Source organism: Crotalus tigris, unplaced genomic scaffold (genome assembly GCF_016545835.1).
Source record: "Crotalus tigris isolate CLP2741 ecotype Arizona unplaced genomic scaffold, ASM1654583v1 scf7180000024279.507856, whole genome shotgun sequence".
NCBI classification, from domain to species: domain Eukaryota; kingdom Metazoa; phylum Chordata; class Lepidosauria; order Squamata; family Viperidae; genus Crotalus; species Crotalus tigris.
This window is the reverse complement of record NW_024100451.1, coordinates 251,107-271,917: the sequence shown is the minus strand read 5'-3', so window position 1 is coordinate 271,917 and position 20,811 is coordinate 251,107. Positions and strand designations below refer to the sequence as shown.

At 35.8% G+C, this 20,811-nt stretch overlaps 1 protein-coding gene across 2 annotated transcripts in view; it reads right to left on the bottom strand.

The window, feature by feature from the left end:
• Window positions 1-2,139: 2,139 nt before the first annotated feature.
• The window catches only part of EDEM1 (ER degradation enhancing alpha-mannosidase like protein 1), a 32,536-nt gene continuing 13,864 nt past the window's right edge, over window positions 2,140-20,811 (bottom strand). The window contains exons 3-12 of one of the 2 annotated variants that reach the window (XM_039323561.1): window positions 18,395-18,498; window positions 15,936-16,107; window positions 15,319-15,502; window positions 13,157-13,331; window positions 10,819-10,939; window positions 10,217-10,387; window positions 9,509-9,582; window positions 8,394-8,490; window positions 6,967-7,152; window positions 2,140-5,426 (exon numbers count right to left, since the gene is read on the bottom strand). In XM_039323561.1, the coding sequence (XP_039179495.1) occupies window positions 5,337-5,426; window positions 6,967-7,152; window positions 8,394-8,490; window positions 9,509-9,582; window positions 10,217-10,387; window positions 10,819-10,939; window positions 13,157-13,331; window positions 15,319-15,502; window positions 15,936-16,107; window positions 18,395-18,498 (1,374 nt within the window). In that variant the 3' untranslated portion in view covers window positions 2,140-5,336. The remainder of the gene's footprint in view (window positions 5,427-6,966; window positions 7,153-8,393; window positions 8,491-9,508; window positions 9,583-10,216; window positions 10,388-10,818; window positions 10,940-13,156; window positions 13,332-15,318; window positions 15,503-15,935; window positions 16,108-18,394; window positions 18,499-20,811) is intronic. The other variant, XM_039323562.1, reaches the window with a different exon arrangement.

Here is a 20,811-nt window from a genome sequence, read left to right as displayed (position 1 = left end):
GGAGGAGTCCAAGGGCTACCATAGCTTACAATTCCGTTTCTCAAAGTGAGCAGTCAGATATTTCCTGGGTTCTCAAAAGCAAGAGTTGGAGACAGACCATCATCCACCACTGTTCCACTGCCAGTGATACTTAGAATCTGCTGCCTCCGAGGTACACTGACTTGAGATTAGAGTTGTCAAGTCCTCAGATCGGAAAATGTACAGCGATGCTTCAGGTCCAGCATGGATTTATTTGCTATACCTGTTGTCAGCTCCTGCAGCTTATTCTGATCTTCCATGGTCAGCCCTTCAAGGTAGATTAGGGCAAGGTAGAGCCATGGCAGAGATTTCAGAAACATTCTTTACTGTTATAGAGTAGAATTAATAGAATCTTGAAAGCTTATCAGAGCTTTTCTCTAATTCATCTCATACCAAACAACACCAAGTTTTTTTTGGGTGGGGGGGTTGCACACTTAGTCAGGACTAAGTAAGTTTAGCAATTTATTCATTCTTTCCTCACTCCTAGTCTTCACCACACCTTCACCACTCTGCTTGTTAACAAGCATTGTAAGCTCCTCCTTAACTCAAAGGCATGCCAGCGATACTATTCTGCAATACCACGAAAAGATTATTCCCTCAAGGATCTAACAGTAGGTAGAGCAAAGAGGTTTGATCTGAAGTTCTTTTGCCCACTTCAACCTCAAATATTGCAACATTTTTTCTTAAGACTAATGGCTTTTCAGACTTGTCCTTAAAGAAATTATTCCGTTGTGCCATCCACATTAGTGGCCACCATTCTTAAATGCAACAGGTACATATTATAAAATCTCTTCTCTCTGCCCTTTTATCATTTATCTTTGGGACATTTCAAACAGCTTCATTAGTTGTCTCCCAATTCTAATGTTTGAAAGAGAGGGAGAAAATCCCTCAGTAAGACGAATACCACTCAGCCTACCAGCCCCACTGCTCCAAATGTCATTTGCTCAAACAAATGACATTTGGAAAAAAACAAGCTTGTGATAGCAACACTGGTAACAGTATGCTTCATTCTCAGGAAATGTTGAATTTGTCTCCTTTCTGGTAGAATTTAATGAAATGCTCTAATTACTACCCTTCCCCCCCCCATGAAATTTGATAAGTTTGTCCCCTAATTTTCATACATATATCAAACTACACTGTGGATAATTTGTGCACAGATGTAAACTATTTTCTCTATGATCACTGTTCCATCAAAGACTGGTCAATTGGTTCTCTTGCGTACTGATTAAAGTGTTTCAGTATTTGACTTTCCAAAAATTCAGTGCAGCCAGGATGACCTCTAGTGGTTAAAAATCATACACACAAGGAACAATAGTAATAAACAAGTTATTTGACTACTTCATACTTTCTATAGAAGTTAAGCATGTAAATAATAAACCAAATCCAATGCCACAGGTTAGATTTTTAAAAGACTGGATTTCTCCTCCCTTTGGTCTTGCCTCTCAGAGGCAAATGAGATCCCACCCACTGAATGCATATTACCCAGTTTTCTGCGGAATGTAGTAGAATGTATGAATTCTCCTTAACAACAGCTTTCATACAGTCAGTTAATATTTAAGTCACAATTAGCATATGTTACACAGCTGAAGAGCTTTGTTCTTTTATGGTACTTATGACCCTCACAGTTCTTATCCTTAAAATATGCTTTAATTTTAATATAAGAAAATCACAATCCATGAACATAACACTAGCTCAGCGGTAGGCAACCTTGGCTCTTTTATGACTTGTGGAAAAGAGCCAAGGTTGCCTACCCCTGCACTAGCTCTTGGCTCTTAAGTTCTAGGGTTAATACATTTCCCTATCAATCTTGCAGCACCTGAGTATTAGCAAGCTTAAAATTGTATGCAGACAAATGAGAACACAGTTGGCATATTTTTTCCCTTTACAAGAACTTTGTTTATATTTTATACTATTTTAAACTATGATGTGAAATCACAGCCTACGGGGAATTCTTGTTTAAAGGAAAAAGCCTGTCCAGGACAAAACTGTATGCAGACTCAAGTAGTTCTTTTATGTGGGCTTCATGTTTATCTAATATGAAAAACAAGTTCCTATTCCCTGCAATATAATTTAGAACATTTTAGTGTCTATAACTATTCAGAAATGACAGACATCAGCAAGTTAAGAAATAATCCTTTAATACAAATTATATGTAAAATTTATTCATTTTTAAATCTTCACAATTTCCAGAACAGTCTTTTTTTTAAAAAAAAAAAAACAATCTTAACTCCCACACTATTACATACATATTGTAACAATGCCATACTAGGCTAGAAAAATTCATATTGCACATTATAGTGAAAAATTCAGCCTGAAATTATGACTTGGCAAATTACCCGAACAATATTTTAGATTTGGCCTTAACACTAATTTTGCAATAGAATGGTAAACTTATTTTTCATGAACTAAACATGGATTTTACAAAATAGAACTGAGAGATTCAAATTTTTCACTTGAAAATTTGAGTTTGGCTCTCTATAATCTCTTCAGTTTTAAGGACTTTAGATCAATTTGTCATGTATCCATCTGAAATTATTACAACACAGGGGTAGAATCAGAAATCAACTTCAAAAATAGTGTAGTATGTAGCTCTCCAGAAATAACTGGATTGCAGTTCCCATCACTCTTCACTATTGGATATGCCGCCTAGACTGATGGGAATTAAAGTCAACAAATCCAACAAATTCCCACTGCTACTCTACAGATACAACTTCATCAATTTCTACGTTTATCCTTATCAAACAGAATTATGTTGATTCAATCACTTGTAGCACTTTTCCTGAGGTACACTTGGTTGTGTTAGTGCCATAAACTTCAAAACTTTGAACTTTAGTAACCTGACTAAAACAAACCTTAAGCTCTTTTGTTTTGTATTTTTAAAAAACCCTACACCTCAAATTATTACTTTACTTTTAAAAAATAAATAATTTAAATTTGGATACTTAACATTTTAGTAGGCACAAACTTTGAAAAGTGGTGTAGCAAAACAACTTGAACAGAAGAGGTTTATCCTCATACACATTAATGCGGTTTTGTTGCAAGAAGTTACATGGCTAGACAACATGATTACAGCAGTAAACCAAATTGCTTTGGCTTGCATTTTTTCCCTTCATACCAAGTGCTTATTATGGTCCATCAAACCCATTCCTCAAACCAAGGAAGCATTAAGAGCTTATTTCCTACATACTCAACTGCTCAAGTCAAAAGCTGATAGATAATAGGGATGGAGTCCACTTTGATAAAGCTGAGAAATCTACTAAGAAAATATAAAGAATGAGATGCCTCTAAACTGGCTTGAATTTTCCTATTTTAAAAGGCCATGATTCTAAAGGAATCTAACCTTCTGAGGACTGGATACTCCTTCTACCAATGCAGCTATTGTTAGGATGTTCAATTCTGTATGATTAGCAGACCTGCCACTTTTACCAACTACACTGTCCTAATACATTTTGGACATACCACAAAAGTGTTGTTTGGCTTCTAAATCAGTACTTAAGTCAAACATTCTAGGGATAATTTTGGAAGGAGGGAAACAATTTAGATCTAGGCTCAGTCACAGAGACTGTTCTGTGGATTCTGATCTGCCTACTTTAAAAAAAATAGCAATTTTGAAACAGGAAAAGAACTTTTAGAGACAAACAAAATCTATTAGGCAAACCCTACTTTGAGATCCCTGAGATTTATTGTTTGCCAAAGAGATTTAGCAAAGCCTAATTATTTGCAATGTTATCTGATTAACTTAAAATGTGATTTATAACACAAAACATACTTTATAGGGAATAAAATTGCATTATGTAGTAAAAAGAATATTTACATGTTGCAGAATATTTAAGTTGTGATCTAAGTTATCTTGCTTCTGATTAGGAATTTAAGCCAACTTTATCCTTTGATGAGAAATAATAGTAATGATGCTTCAGTCTACCGAGAGATAATCCTCAAGAATGTTAAAGCTGTGTTCTATAATTGTAGGAAGGTAGACACTTTTAACTCTCCTAGCCACTGAGAATAATTTGGGGATGTTGGTGGAGAACATGACATATTTTACCCCTCAGAAATACATAAAGCCTGTGGCTACAGACATTTTGGTTTTCGGCCCAACCTTCTTAAAAATGACTCACCAATACAATCACCTTCAGACAAATGAAAACTTGTCAAAATTATTAAAGTTGAAATTAAGGTTTAGAACCTCTTACAGAATTGGTTCCTCTTCATGTCCTCCAAATTAAAAATACTTGTCCAGACTAAAGGTTACGACCATATGTAAAATACTCAGTTCAAAATGAGTCTGAAAAGTATAAAACTCCCAAATGTTCTTTCTGAAGCTAATTAAGTTTCAGAATACAATGAATCTAAAATTACTTTAGGAAAGACTGAATTAAACTCTTCAGTTCTGTTCTAAGTCATAAAGTAACAAGGCACTAATTCCAAAAGCTTGCATATTAGGACTGCATGGAATGTGAATACTTCAATTTTGCATTAATTCAGACTGATTTCTAGGAAAGGCATGAAAGATAAATACAAAACATAAAAACATAGCAAGATTCTTCAAATCAGCAACACAAGGCCACTCAGTGAGCAAAACTGAATGCCTTTTTTTTGCATTTTTTTATCTACCAGAAGGCACATTAAAAGAAAAAAAAAAGAAAAAGAAAAATACCGGTTTCAGAAACTAGTAAACTCCATACACCCTTAGATGTGCAATTCAAATTAAGAACACTGTTTGCAACATCAACCAATATGATGTTAGTCCTGAACATAGTTCTGCAATAGCTTGGTTGGTATGCAAGCTGCATTTCAATTATAATATAGTCAGCAAAATATTTTAGGTAAACCAGAACCTACAGCCATTTTCCTACCTGAGCAATAATTAGTACTATTTATTGCTTGTGAAATCTTTCAGCTTGGCGGAAGCAATTGCACATTCCCTTTTCTTCCTCTGACCACCATTTTTTTTTAAAGAAATATATTTAAATTGCAAGTTCTTTCCCAATGTTCTCTTTTGGTAGACATATAAGTGATAGCAGGGCGCCATTTCAGGTGCAAGCCACTAATGCAACCTTAACTTTAACTATCAGCAATATGAGCTCTGAAGTTTGATGCATGAGATCTTAAGTTTGCATTATGCCATGTTTTACTCCATTTCAGTTACAATAACTGCAGTCTAACATGGAATGCTCTTTTCAACATGAGATCAAACTCTCATTCCAATGAGTGACTAATTAAGCACCTGCATTTGCTGTTAGCCTTGTAGTTCAAGAGGATCATAATCTTTGAATGAGATGTTGTCTTGCATCTTCTTAGGATTATTTCACAGCTATTCAGATCAAACCCACCATCTGATCTATCTGTCTCATATAAATGCTCTTCAAAGGCAGCAGGTATCTTCTCTCATCTGGTACTCGGTTACACTGTAAATAGATATTTTTAAGTTGAAATTGGAGATATTCACATTTTCTAAAGTTCACTTTGGCAAAACCATCTTATCGAAAAAGAATCTACCTAAAAAAGTCAAGACGCTCAAGTACTGCTTGTGATTAGGTTTTGTGTCCAAAACTTACAAAAGTGCAGATATTTTACGTTTTCAGGTTAGAAACCTGCATCTTTAGAAATACATCAGGAAAATAGTCCACAATACTAAAAGGTTTACCTCTGAAACAATACAAAATGAATTATTCTGACTTTCACAAGGAATAAATGTTATTTAACTGAAATGATCTAGAGGAAATAACCAATTCTATATACCTGTACTGCTTATTAGTTATATAGCAATACAGAAAGAAAATAGTTAAACATGGATGTATTTGGTTGAACAGAATATCATCCTGACTAATCTGCTTTATACTTACCCTTGTACAGATATTAATTCTCTCCTGAAAAGTGTATGTGTTCCCCACTTTGCTAAACGAAAATTATATTTAAAAACCAATTAGAAAATAGCTGAATGCACTTTTTTCTACCTACATTAAGATACTAACTTTAGTCAGGGAAAAAATTGCTTTAGCATTTTGAGCACTGTATTGGGAGTCGAACTCCCAAAAAATGTGAAAGAAAAGAATGGTAACTGAAAATTAATTAATGAAAATAAAGAGAGACAGGGAGAAAATATACAGTGCCTCCCTTTCAGTCTTGCAAACTGGAGATTTGCAACTACAGTCCTCAGGATAGGATTGTGTAGCTCAGACTGCCACACCAATTGCCCCATGAACATGAATACTGCAGGTATTTCAAGCAGAAATAATATTGGAAATATTGGAACTATGTACGCTTTAAGAATGTTTCCAAAACAGTACTTCCCCCTTCATGCAAATACTCCTCTTCTTTGCTATTCATTAAAGCAGTCTCTTTTTGCAAATTTCCACAAGTGTGAAAAAATTAGGGTCACTTTAAAAAGAGCAAAAGGCTGCTGTGTATCAGAATCTTAAATAATCTCAAAACATGCACAATGTTGAATTTGTATACTAAAATAATGGAAAACCTGCTTAGGCCAGTAAGCAATATTAATTCATATAACTTACTTAACTGACTTTGGAGAAGTTACACCTTTTTATTTACAAAATCAAGGCAGAATATGTAGCGTTTCCTACAATAACTACCTCGTGAAGTGGGTTAGAATGATTAGCTCCAAGTCAACCAATGAGCTTCTGGTTGATGTCTAACCACTAAACCCCTCTGACTTGAACACCATATATAGTACGGATAAAGATGGAACACTAGGTGATCTACCATCTTGTCTTAATTCTGGGAAGAACTAGGTTTTAAGTATACCCTCACAATTCCATCAATTTGTGATTTTATTATCCTGTTCTTTCTAATCCTAACTCTTTCACACTGTTTCTGCACGATCAATGGCAGAGAGAGAATATATTTAGGCCTATTAAAGGGTTTGTCAGACAACTGCTGTACCAAATTTCTAGATTCAAAGTATGTAAGATACTGGCCTATACTTACATTAGAGATGGAGTTGTTTGCTTTTAGTTCATTTGACTTTATCTTTCCAGGTTTCTTCTGCTCCTCAGGGGAGGTATTCTGCCCTACTGAAACACGAAGGCGCTTATCCAGTGATACTATGTGTCCTTCTGTGGTAAACATGTACTTATTGCCTGATTTGTGCACAGGATTTTCTTCATCAAATAGCTGAAATTTAAGAATTTCAGAATGTATAAATGTAATACCCCAAGTGTGGCAATAATATTATTTATTTTTCAATATTTATATCTCACTTCACTCCAGAGACTGTAGGAGATCAAAACCTCATAAATGCAATAACAACAACAACACTGGAGTTAAAAAACAATACACAAAATGGCTCTTTAGCTCCAAATGCTCTTTCAAAGATTTTTGGGTTGCTCTGTGAAAAGATAGGGCTGCAGATGCAGTGCATAATACAGGAGCCAGCATATTCCCCAGGGAGAGAGAAGGTACTGAAACTACTCATTTTCAAAGCCACTTCCTGCTCTCAATTTGTTACAACCAGCTGTTTTCTAGGCAAACAAGCAGTTTGTGCTGTTATTGGGTTTCCACTCCAGCATGGTTTGTCCCATCCAGAGCTTTACAGCCTCTGAGGCCGAATAACCTTAGCAACTCCTGTTAAGCTTAAAAGTAGATATAGGTATCTTCATATTCATGGGACCTCACCCCCAAATAAAGAGTTTACTTTTCCCAGAGGTTTTATAAAAACATTAACCCTAGAGATAGTGTTAATATTGGGTCAAGTATTATGGAGTAATCTAAAAAAGTAGATATACACTATTACTCGATGTATATTCTTTATGAGTATGTTGTAGCATTATCATATTATTATTGCTAGTGTAATTCTAAGTCAAGTAATTCAGGCAGAATCTTGTGAGGTGACCAGGTTTCAAGGAACCTGATGAAGAGAATTCTCCACTGTGATCTCAGCCACTTGGATCCTTGTTTTTTTCAGGCAGCAAAGATGTTGTGATTGCTGGATTTGTTAGAAGGTATGCCCATATTTGAAGAGTCATCTCTCTATTCAACCATGTCAACCTTCCCTTTTTAGGAAAGGTTTTAGAGAAAATGAGTAGAGGGCAGGTATTGAGGTAGAAAACAAATTATCTGGATCCTCTGCAATTGGGATACAGTTTCAGATATGGGATGCACAGGGCATTGATCAGTTGTATAGTTCACTGGTTGTTGAATGGAGGGACTATACATCAAGAAACAGTGTACATCACAGCCAAGTTCCCTTAAAGTATTTACGATGGACATTCTTGGTTTACCATCTTAATAACAACATATTTAAAATACACAGAAGTATTAAACTTTATTTTACTACAACAAAAATATGTTACAACTTGCAGTTCTAGTAAATAAAATGTGATTTAAAGAAAAAGTGCTTCTATAAAGATACATACCAAAAACAAATATTTACATGTTTCACTGAGAAAAAAACTTTCCATCCGATCTTCTTTGGATTTCTCTATAACATGGTGAAGAGTAGCATAACCACATCTGAAAAACAGAATTGAATTTTTTCATCTCTTTCAATCATAATTTTAAACATAGCAAAAGTCTAAGGAATTAAGCTGGTCATTTTATGAAGGACTTGCAATTTGAATGGAACAGCTTTTCCCAGTTACCTCTGAATCTATAATTTTACAAAGTCGACTTGAGATTCAACAGCAACAAAGAAAAGAAACAGAATTATTGCCTCTTTTGAGAATAAAGATATTGCAACAACTGAAACATCTTTTTGTTTCTCCCAGAAATCCAACTGTATATGGCAGCAACACTTTCTAGCCAAGTTGGGAAAAAAATGAACAAAAATCTCACAAAACTTCATATTCTCTGGTGAAATGTAGGCATCAGAAATAGCTGTAAACAACTCTAATAGTTCAGGAACCCAGTGTAGGGACGCACTGTTTGCTAGATTTATATGTTATATTCAACAAAATTTAAAAAAGGAAGATTTCCTATGAGGTGAAGATCAGAACTGAAAAAAATGGTTTACGTACTGTATGACTAAAATATTTCTTCTTCAAACACAAAAGCTTTCAAATTAAACTTTTCATGGAACTCTCCTCAGCTTCAAAAGCAATTAACAACAATAGCCTACTCAGCCATGTGAACTACTTATAGCCAGAGTTATTTCCAATGGCCCAAAGTTAGCCACAAAGTTAGAGCTGGAAAATTGAATCAATACAACTGATCTATTCTATACATTCAAGTTGACTCAGGAATGTTGATTAGACAAAACAAAATACAATCAATCAATCAATAATTGAATAGCTAGATGATTAGAATTATTTGAAAACACACTTCCAAGCACTATTAGTGTTTCTAATAAAACACTTATGAAATTCTACATATTCACTCAACATTAAATTAATAGGACTTATCTTATGTAAGCACAAATGGGATTTCAACCTCAATTTTTAGGTCAACATTAAGAAGGCATATATGTTTGAATTATATCACAGCAACACAGTTCAGTTTTGTATGGATTTAGTAATTTATAATGAAAACTTACTTTGCTTTAGTATATTTCTCCAGACTCTGAAGAATATCCATTCCTACATGAAGATAAAAAGGGTTCCTTGTGGCCTAATGAAAGAAAGGAAATAAATGTAAGAAACAGTGCTATATAACAGTAACATTAAAAAACAAAAGAAACTGAAGCTTGATTTTGGCGTGCAAGAGCAAGCTATCTGAACTAACGCAATCGAGGCCAGAACTGAATATCACCAAATGATTCGAAGTGCAGACTGTTCAAAGAAGCTGAAAAAACAATAGAATACATTCAGCTTGTGCAAGAAAATTGCACAAACTGATTATAAACAATATCATAACATGGCCTCCAAAATGATTCACTGGAACATCTTTGGCAAAAGAACGCTACCCACTTCCAACCCTTTCAGTTCAAGGGCGTTCAAAAGGATACAGTGGTATCAAAAACCACTGAAAAGTCTAAAAGGATCAGGAGAGTTGCATTCACACTGCCCTAGTCCAACTAAAGTTAATGAAAAGAATACGGTTTCAGCTTCACATCCATGCCTGAATCTCAACTAAAAATAATCCATCTTATTTTTTTTTTTTTTTAAAAAAAAAGCAGCTGAGAACCAATTCTAAAATGTGCAAAAAGTCACATCTCAGCAGAAAAAAATAAGCCAGACTTTTATATCTAATGAAGGACTTACTATGTTTCAAAATCATACTTTAGAAAAAAAAAGTTAAATACCTGATACAGGAGATATGTAGATTCTACTAATTCAGGCCTCAGAGGATAAAAGAGAACATCGGGTGCTTGTAACTGCCAATTGTATCTCTCTGGAAGAGCACCATATCGTTTCCATATTGCATAATAAAATGCATGAAGGCAAATGGCATCTTCTACATCACCTATTAAAACCTGAAGCAAAATGACAAAAATAAAATTTTCTACATTAAATAGTTGCTGATTTTATTAAGATGGAATGCACAATACTCTTGTGAGTCAGAAATTATCTCATCCTAAAACAAGAAAACACCACTATACCCATCAGACACTTTGAGACATCCACTATGCTGTTTTCTTTATGCAAATAAACAAAGCAATAACATGATTTAGTTGCATTGGTGGGAGCATCCCCAAAGTTAAAGAATTTGGTGGGACATTCTCCAGGGACAACTAGGACTTTGAAGTAGTAGGTAAGGAAATGGGCTTCTGATTCTCTTCCCCACACAAGCTTTTAGTTTGTTCTAATCAATCCCTAGACATTTCCATACCAATTGGAAATTCCTGATGTACTACCATACATATATTTCAAATTTCCTATTTTCTCTCCACCACAGAAAGAATACCTGAAGTCCAGGAAAAAAAGCTTGAAGAGAATCAATCCAGGTGTTCATTAGTTGGCCACTAAACATATTAACATTAACGTAAAGAGGTGGGTCTCCTTCACCTTCATTGCAGGCTTCCCTCCTGTGAAAAATGTGCAATATTTCATATTAATATTTGAGGGCAAGCAAGGAACAATTATTTGAATTACCCGTAACTTTAGTTCCTATGATCAAATGGCGCGCAATCTTTACAAATAACATTACCCAAATATCACCCAGGAGGAATGAGAGACCTCGTTTCATTGTAAGTGCTAACTTTTATCTTCATCTTTATGTTTTATTATTTTGATTGTAATTTCTTTGATTTGTGTGAGCCACCCAGAATTATTGACAGTCAGGTGGCAGGCAAGTTAAATTACTATTATTGTGATTAGTGTAATAAATAGTCCTAACAGGTATTAAATTTCCATTCTGAAAACTGGGTAACTGGACATCAACCCAGGGCACTATATCAACAAGCATACATATACAATAGTTTGAAGAAGTGATCAAATGGTATTTCTTTTAATTCTGTACCACTCAATGCAAGGATATCAAAAATTGTAATAAATATTGAGCATCATTAAAATCAAAGTTTATGTTGCATTACATATACAGTATAATAGTATCCAGTACTGTTCCAACCCCAGAGATGTACCTTAACTGTAACTTGATATAGGGCAAAAAATTATTGGGAATTAAAAGCCCAACAAACATTAGTACACTTACTAAATATTATAAGTACCCTTATTAGTACAATACCTAAGTATATAGATAGTATGGACAATTTTATCTGACTGGGGGCTATATTTTATTACATGTGTAATGTAATATGTCTATGAAAACTGTAGGGAAGTAATGTCAATGAGAGGCAAGAGCAAAAAAATATGGTTTGGAAGGAAAAGTTAACACACAATTTTTTTAAAAAAATATTCTAAAATATATACATTTTCTTCAGAAACCAAAACTAAAGTAATATACAAATAATGCTCGAGTTAGCACAGCAATTGGGACCAGGATTTTCATTGCTAAGCAATATAATAAACCTCAACGTCTTGTGATTGCATCACTTTGAGACAGCAATCCTGGCATAACTAGCCCAATTCTACCAGTCATGAGCTGAGGGCCCACCCCAATCCAAGCCGTCCCTGGCTTGATCCCTCCCAACCTGAACTTTGGTTCTTACAAGTTGAGGGACTGCCTCCCCTGCAATGCCCTCAACTGCCTCTCCTCCCCACTACAACCACCATCACCATTTGCAAGAGGGCAAACTGGTCCAGAATCACATGGCTCTTGGGCTGAAGCTCAGTGGTTTCTTGGCTCCTGCCAGAAGCCTCTGAGCCACCTGAAACTGCAGCTGCACCAACCTAGCCAAGCAGCATGACATGCAACTGCAGACAACTCAGTCTGGTTCAGCGTAACATGGTTTAAAGCTGCAGCCACCTCAAGAAGCCCCAGCTGGCCCAGCTACAGCCACCCACACCATTCCAAGTTCCCGGCTGCCTTGTACTCCACCACTCCAGTTGACCTTTGCCAGCTTTTTATTCCTGCTCCTGCTGGGATATCCCCAATCTGGCCCTTAATGAGGCAGTGGTAGGTCATGAGGTCTTTTTCCTGAGATCTGTTGAGGAAACCACCATGTACAACCTCAAGAAGAAAGCCTTTGGTGGCCAGCAGCTGCCTTGCAAAAGATCATGATGGCCATTTTGTCAATAGTGGGAGCAAGAAGATGACAAAGATCAGTGGGGTCAGAAGAGTACAGGGTGGCAGGGGGCACAGATTGTTGCGACCAAAAAGGCACAGATGGGAAGATGGACAGGTGAGCTGAGTTGAAGCACTTTTGTGGTTGTCAAGTGTGGGCAGCTGCCAAGCACCTAAATTTTGATCATGTGAACACTGGAATGCTTAAAACATCTATTATTTTGGAGACTAGATATAAGTACCATTCAGTCAATATCACTGTAGCTTTGGTCATTGAACAAAAGGTTAACTTAAGGACTATCTATAACATAAAGGAATCAACCCATTTCATATTTTCTGTCACTCAGTAGTGACTTATTTATTGCCTTCAAATCATTATTGTTGGCTCTTAGTAACTTGACTAATCCTCACAGTTCTCTTGGTACAATTTTTGCATGTTGTTTGCGATTATCTTCTTCCAAAGGTGAGTGACTAGCTCAAAGCCACCCAGTTGGGTTCTCACCTAAGGCAGGACAAGAATGCATGGTCTACCAGTTTCTAGTCTGATGCCTTACCCCCTGCATCAAACTGGCTGTCTAAACAGTGTTTTAATAACTTAAAAATAGCATAATTCACATACCCTCGCCTTAAGTGGTTCTGAATACTCCGATAAGCATCACTGAACATCTCTAAATCTTCTTTTTCTCCAAAGAGGATGTACGATTTCAAAAGATACTCATAGAAGGAATCTAACCCTGCTCCTAAGCCACTTTGTTTTCCTACCCAATGACCAGTTTGAATATTCACGACATTACCTATGAAGTAAGAGAAAAGCAAATATTATTTAAATGTAAATGCACATATCTGAATCATAATCCAGTTAAACAAGTCTCAAGGGAGCATAAAAAGACAATTCTCATGTGGCATACTGCTAGTTGAATGAGTCTGTATTTAAGAGAAAAAAAACCACTCTCACTGTTTCACGTTTCTTATTTTCTAGATGTCATGCCTCCATCAGAGCCTGACTCCGAGGAAGACATGGAGTTCTCTGTTGAGGCCCAGGAGGGGGAGTCTGTTGCTTCGGAGGACTGTAGGGAGGAGCAGGCTGAGGCAGGCCAGGGCCCTTCAGGTTTGGAACAGGGAAGGCAGAGTTCAGGAGAGGAGCAAGCCCCCCCCCCACCTGATCCTAGAGCAAGGAGAGCAGAGAGGAGGAGAGAACAAGGGAGGCAGGCTCACTTGCTCGGGAGGAGAGCGTCCTGCCCCACTCCACAAGGCACACCTGGGGGTTAGGATTTAAGGAGACACTATGGGGTGGGGCATTTGCCGGGAACAAACGTGGGATCTTGAGATTGTTGTGACTTGTGCTCTTGTAACCTGAACACTTTGTATTCTGGACCAGTTTATTTCCTGCTTCACGACCACAGACTACATTCCTGCTCTCTCCTTGCAGTCTGCAGTTTGCAGTTCACAGGCAAGCTGAGAGTTAAAAGGACTCTTTACATTTTCTTGTCATCTGCCTTGCCTTGAGAACAATGTAAACTTCCTTGGCTGTATTGTTTGAACTCGTGTCAGCATATGTTGGGAGCTTTTGGGTGAACATTGGTAGTGATTAAAAGACTGTTGCTCTTGCCAGCCGACTGTTTTGCCTCTGTTCGGGGCCCTGGGTCATCACACTAGATGTAGTTTAAGTAGAAAGAGGATTTCCTACCCTGAGTATTTCTAAAAGTAATTATATTTTTATTGCCATCGAAGATCAGAACATAATAAAATTCAACAGTATAAATCAGGTTACACATATATGAAAAAGTACAAATCATACTCTGTAATAAATCCTTTACTTTGAAGTATCATATTGAAGATTTGTTAGCATTAACAAACTCTGAATCCAAGACAAGTAGGTTGAGCATATTTTTCGTTTTCATTGAATTTTCTGCTACTTAATCACTCAGTATTCAAATGTATTCAAAAGCATATATTCTAACAAGGATTCTTTCTGAATTCAAATTTCCAACAAAAACAGAGAAATCTTAAAATTTGTAGGCTTTAGCATAAGGTATAAAAATTAATTTTGAAGTATATTTACTTACATATAACTTTTACTTATGCTTCTCAACAAAAGTCAAATAAGAGAAAGAAGTTGACTCATTTGACTTGTTTTTCAGCTGTGCTGTTTTAAAATATCCAATACTGCAATATGAACTTATATTTTTCAATGTCCACACAACATATGAACTGTATCTAAATGTAAACATTTTATCTTACCTTTGTAAATAATGGATACTCATCTAATTTTTCTAGAAAAGATTAGACTCATAAAAAGATTCAGTCTTAATAACCATATTGGCTCACAATTCAAACAAGTACACATACATGTTCTATAAATCCACAAATATACTTCTGTAATGTTCCAGAAATGGTTGCAACAGTATCAGTATTTTTACTATTCTGGAGCTTTAAAAAAAGAAGAGTGCATGCTGGATTTTAGGTATTTCTAAATTACTCTCAAATACAGCACCAAAACTCCTCAAATAAATGGAAAATACAAATCACAGGAATGAACTTGTTCCACTTGATTAGATGTTCCATTTGATTAGAACTATTTGCAACCTAATATAAATGATAAGAGTAAGGAGAGCACATGCTGTAATGGTTAAACATTCCCAAATAACTGGAAATGTCTAGAGATCTAGTTAATTCAATGGTGAAGGATTCCATTCTCATAACAATATGAATTCAGAGGATCAGCTATCAGAACAAGAATACAAACCAAAAAAATTATATCCAGGAGAAAAAGGTAAGTACCTAATAATCCAGTGTCATTGCTCCTTAAGTTCCAAAGGGCTTTTACAGCTCGACGGGCAACCCACTCAAAAGTTGAATCCCCGAGAAGCCGACTAAGAATTCCAAATTCCACCAGTAATGATCCAGCCCCTGCAGTGCAAGTCTCATTATTGCTTCCAGAAGGAACTCCTGTCCTTAAGTTCACCTGCAAAGTTGACGGTTTATAAGCAAGCTTACTAAGGAATAAGCAGTTCTATTACTCTTTTGCAATTTCAAAATTAGTGACAGAGGTTTCATCAGTGCTCTGTCACAAACTTGCATCATATTCCACAGGGAAATGATCTTAAAGGGATATCTAGAGTATGTCAGTATTTCGCCATGAAGAAACCAGAACTCTGTAATCTTTGAGGAAACAAGAGTTCATTCAGCATATCTACTACAGAATCTGCTTTCCAAAATATATTTTAAAAAATGGCAGTGGCATATTCAGCTCAAGCTTGTAGATACGCTAAGAAGAAAAAGTATACACAGAGAACATTTTTAAAGACAAAGTTAAATTCCAATATTTAACACATTACACCTTGGGTTAAAAGACTGAATTTCCTTTGCCTGAAAATTGGCAATTGTTCTATACATACCCTTGGATAAGGAATTCCAGTTTTGGTATTCTCAAAAGCAGGTAATAACCTTACTGCCAAGTCATGAGCCATATGCAACAGTTCGTCGTCATATCCCTTAATAGTCATATCACCAAAAGGCTGTCTGGCATCTGTAATTATTATGTGGGCTGAAAGCAGGCTTCCCAAAACCCTAAAAGAAATTATATTAGTTATTATTTTAAATGAGACAATATATGTGTATATTATAGCAACAGAAATAACAGAATTATGATCACACATATTAGCAGTAAGACAAAGTATATACAGTCTACGTATCAGTAGATCTCAAAGCAGCAATAAGATTTTCTTAAAAGGCAGAAAAGCATAATAAAGCAATAGAAACAACCAAAAGGTTCTCCAACTTCTGAAGGAGCATCAACAAATCAAGAATCTCCTAGAAAGATAATGTTTGACAGAACTGGCTCTAACTTGTCGGAACAATTAAATCTCCCATTGCTACAAAAGACACCTTTTTGAAAGAACTGCAAGTTGGTTTTGAAAGAACTCACTTCTTCTTGGATGGGAAAATGATAAGAGACAATACAGTATTGCTTTTATTTGTTCCTCTTATTTGTAATGTAAATGCTCTTGACAGCATTACATGTTCATTAATGCATATTTCCAAGAATCAATATTTTTATCATACAGTGCAATTTCTCTCCCCTTTTATTATTTTGTCTTACAAATTGTACCATTCACAGTTCACGCCTTCTGAGTCCATGTTCTTTTTTACTTTACCTTTTTTTGTGGGAAACGACATTTAAAAATGACAGTTCAGCTTCCAATTTCTGTAATATAAAAGTATTTATCTGTGGTGCATATCTCAGGGTTTCTACTTCTATCCTTACAGGATTCAGTTTAAAGCCTTCCTTATAAACCTAGCCCAGATATTATTTCACCTACAAGAATTTTTCTCCAGTTTCCTTATCACCTTTTTGAAGGTAAGAATTATATTCCCCTTGCTCATTCTCCAAGATTTCTCAAAGATTACGTAAAGGTTCAGGCAGAATATCAGCAAGGTTCTTCAGTTTAGGAATACAATTCATGCATTCTTGGAGATTTAAATCCATTCAAAACAAGTTTAAGTGTTTCTTAATCATAAAGTTGACTTTGTCCCTTAATCCTGCATTTCATAGTTGCCGGGTAGAACCATCTTATTGGAGAACACTCAGCCAAATAGGACAGCAACACTTTGTTACGATTGAAAGAACTAGTCTTATATTATAATTTATAAATTATTAATTATAATCCCAAATTATTAAACTATATGAATTGCTTTACATTTATCATCATTTTATGACACTGATAATGTGAATCTCATCAGTTAGACAGCAGGCAGAATTAATAATAGTAGTAGTAGTAGTAGTAGTAGTAGTAGTAGTAGTAGTAGTAGTAAAATTGGAAGGGACCTTGGAGGTCATCTAGTCCAACCCCCTGCTCAGGCAGGAAACCCTATACCATTTTGGACAAATGGCTGTCCAGTCTCTTCTTAAAAACTTCCAGTGTTGGAGCATTTACCGCTTCTGGAGGCAGGCTGTTCCACTGATTAATTGTTCTCACTGTCAGGAAGTTTTTCCTTAGTTCTTGGTTGCTTCTCTCTTTGGTTAGTTTCCACCTGTTGCTCCTTGTCCTGCCTTCAGGCGCTTTGGAAAATAGCTTGACTCCCTCTTCTTTGTGGTAGCCCCTGAGATATTTGAATACTGCTATCATGTCCCCCCTTGTCCTTCTCTTCGTTAAACTAGACATACCCAATTCCAGCAACCGTTCCTTATATGTTTTAGCCTCCAGTCCCCTAATCATCTTTGTTGCTCTTCTCTGTACTCTTTCTAGAGTCTCAACATCTTTTTTACATCATGGTGACCAAAACTGGATGCAGTATTCCAAGTGTGGCCTTACCAAGGCATTGTAAAGTGGTATTAAGACTTCACGTGATCTTGATTCTATCCCTCTGTTAATGCAGCCTAGCACTGTGTTGGCCTTTTTGGCAGTTGCAGCACACTGCTGGCTCATATTTAGGTGATTGTCTACTAGGACTCCGAAGTCCCTCTCACAATTACTACTATTGAGCAAGGTGGCACTATGCTGTACTTGTGCGTTTGGTTTTTGTTGCCTAAATGTAGAACCTTGCTTTTTTCACCATTGAATTTCATTTTGTTAGATAGTGCCCAGTGTTCAAGTCTGTCCAGATCCTTCTGTATCTTAAGCCTGTCTTCTGGAGTGTTGGCTATTTCTGCCAGCTTGGTGTCATCTGCAAATTTGATGAGTTCCCTATCTATCCCTTCGTCCAAATCATTGATGAAGATGTTGAAGAGCACTGGGCCCAGAACAGAGCCCTGGGGCACCCCACTACACACTTCCCTCCATGTAGAAATTTTATTTCAGAGTTCCTTGAATGTATTATTCACATTCAGTGCTGTCAAATTTCAGCAACATCCTACCTAATTGTTGCCTCAAAGACCTGGACAGTTGAATCTGTGTCAAATGTTACTGTGTCTATCACAAGCTTCACTGCTTTCCGAAATTCTGAAGAATTTCCCATTACCTTTAAGAAAAACAAAAAGGAAGATCTGAAAAAAAACTCCACATATCTTTATACCAAATTTTTTGTTCAATTTGAAAAATAAACTTAAATATCTGCAATTAAAATTCACATCTTATGACCACAAGCCCAGAATTTTGGTTGTTAAGTCACCACATGATAGGACTCTATTTTACGGTGGCAATAAAAGGAATCACATGACAATTAAGCAAATTCCAGGATTAAGCAACCATGGGGTACTAAATCCTAATCCAGCTTTATCCAACAGATTGTTTTTAGGTGGACAATGACACCTAAATGGGATGTTGTAACCAGTCATAAATGTGAGCTGGTTGTGAAGCGCTTAGAATGCATTCATATAGCTCTGTGTGTGGGGGGGAGAGGGGTGTGATGCAGCAGTTGTAACTTCAAGGATGTATCATGAATAACTTTTTCGTTTCCACCATAACTTTGAATGGTCATTAAACAACCAGTCATAAGTCGAGGACAATCTATATTTCTATTATCAAGATTTTCTACCAAGTCTTTTATGATATTGTTATAGATAATAGTGGACCCACTGGATTAAAACAAAATAACAGAGGAATCAAGTGTTAATTTACAAAAACTGTTTTGTTTCACTTTTAACTAGTGACAAAGAGAAGGGCAGAGCGAAACAGACAGAGAGGGAGGGAAAGAAAGCAAGATTAAATGCATAACATATTTCTAAAAAAATTAATAACATGCTAAAATATTTAGTTATAGGCACACAGCTAGAACAGACTCTGCTTACTAGCAACATTGAGGTTTAAAAAATCAAATTATCAGCTTGCAATAAAATTAATGATTTCAATATGATTTAATTGAAGAGCTGGACAAATCTGTCAATATCAATTCACTTTCCCAGTTTAAGTGCTACCCCTATTCAATTTCTGCATCATTATGCTTTTTTTTTAAAAAAAAGTCCACATCTACAAAAATTATGCAGTTATAAACATTTGCCCTAAAATATGAACTTTGTGTAATATTTTTCCTAATGTTTCTATAAGCAACATTACCTTTAATAATTAAATGTTTTTTCTTATTTGTGGTTTTATTCCAGCCAAAGAACCACAGATAATGAACCCTGAAGAAATTTATTTTATATATAGTACATGCAAAGCCTTTCTGTCATTTTTCAGAATTATGTAATAGAGTTGGAAGGGACCTTGAACGTCTTCTAGTCCAACTCTCTCTTTAAGCAGGAGACCCTAATCAATTCTGGACAAATGGCTGTCCAATCTCTTCTTTAAAACCTCCAACTTCTGGAGGCAAGCTGTTCCACTGATTAATTGTTTTTACTGCTAAGAAATTTCTCCTTAATTCTAGGTTGAACTTCTCTTTGATAAAGTTCCCATCCATTACTTCCTCTCCTGCCCTCAGATGCTTTGGAGAATAGGTTGACTCCTTCTTCTCTGTTAACAGTCCCTCAAATATTGGAAGATTGTTACAAAAAACAAGCAAAACTCCAGGTAACTGAAAACTTTTACCACAATTTCCAAAATATGGTGTCTTTTTAGCAATCATAGATAAACAAAGTCATAGGGCATGGAATCACAAATACCAAGAGCCACCTGCATAGTTTTGCTGTTACAACTACATATTTCTTTATTATAAATATTGTAGTATATATTTTTGTTCATATAGCTCCATCACAAATCTATTAATGTAAAATACTAAATGTGGCTTCTAGTTTGATAAATATAAACTGATTAGCTTTACCTTAAAATATGAACTGAAATAACTTCTCCTCTACCACTGCTATCAAGGAACGTAAGATAACATGGGGTAGAAAAATAATATAGTAAAGTATAAAACTACCTAATAATAAGAACAGTACCTCTGTGCCAAGTCTATTGAGATTATCAGTCATTCAGGTCATAGTTATCCCAAAGGTGCTTTTTCACAAGGTAACTGGACTTTCTTGTTTTTCTTTGAAGAGCTGAAGAAGCTTCTTGGATGAGAAGCGAAACATCTTTAAAGAAAAATAAGAAAGTCCAATTGCCTTGTGAAAAAAGCACCTTTGAGACTCTGTGCCAAAACTTTTTAATTGTAAATATTTGTGGTTGCTACAAACTTCTCCACTCCTTAAATCTGTGGCATGCAGAAAAGAATCTCTTCTTGCTTAAGCCTACTTCCCAAGCCAAACATGAATGAACAACAAAAAAACCCCGCCCCCTATTACAGGCTAAAGAAAGGGATCTTTTCATAACCTTGCAAGATCAGGATTGTTATCAATATTGGCCCAAAAAAATCTTCTTTAGCCATGACTAGTTTTAAAAAATATATTGAGATTAT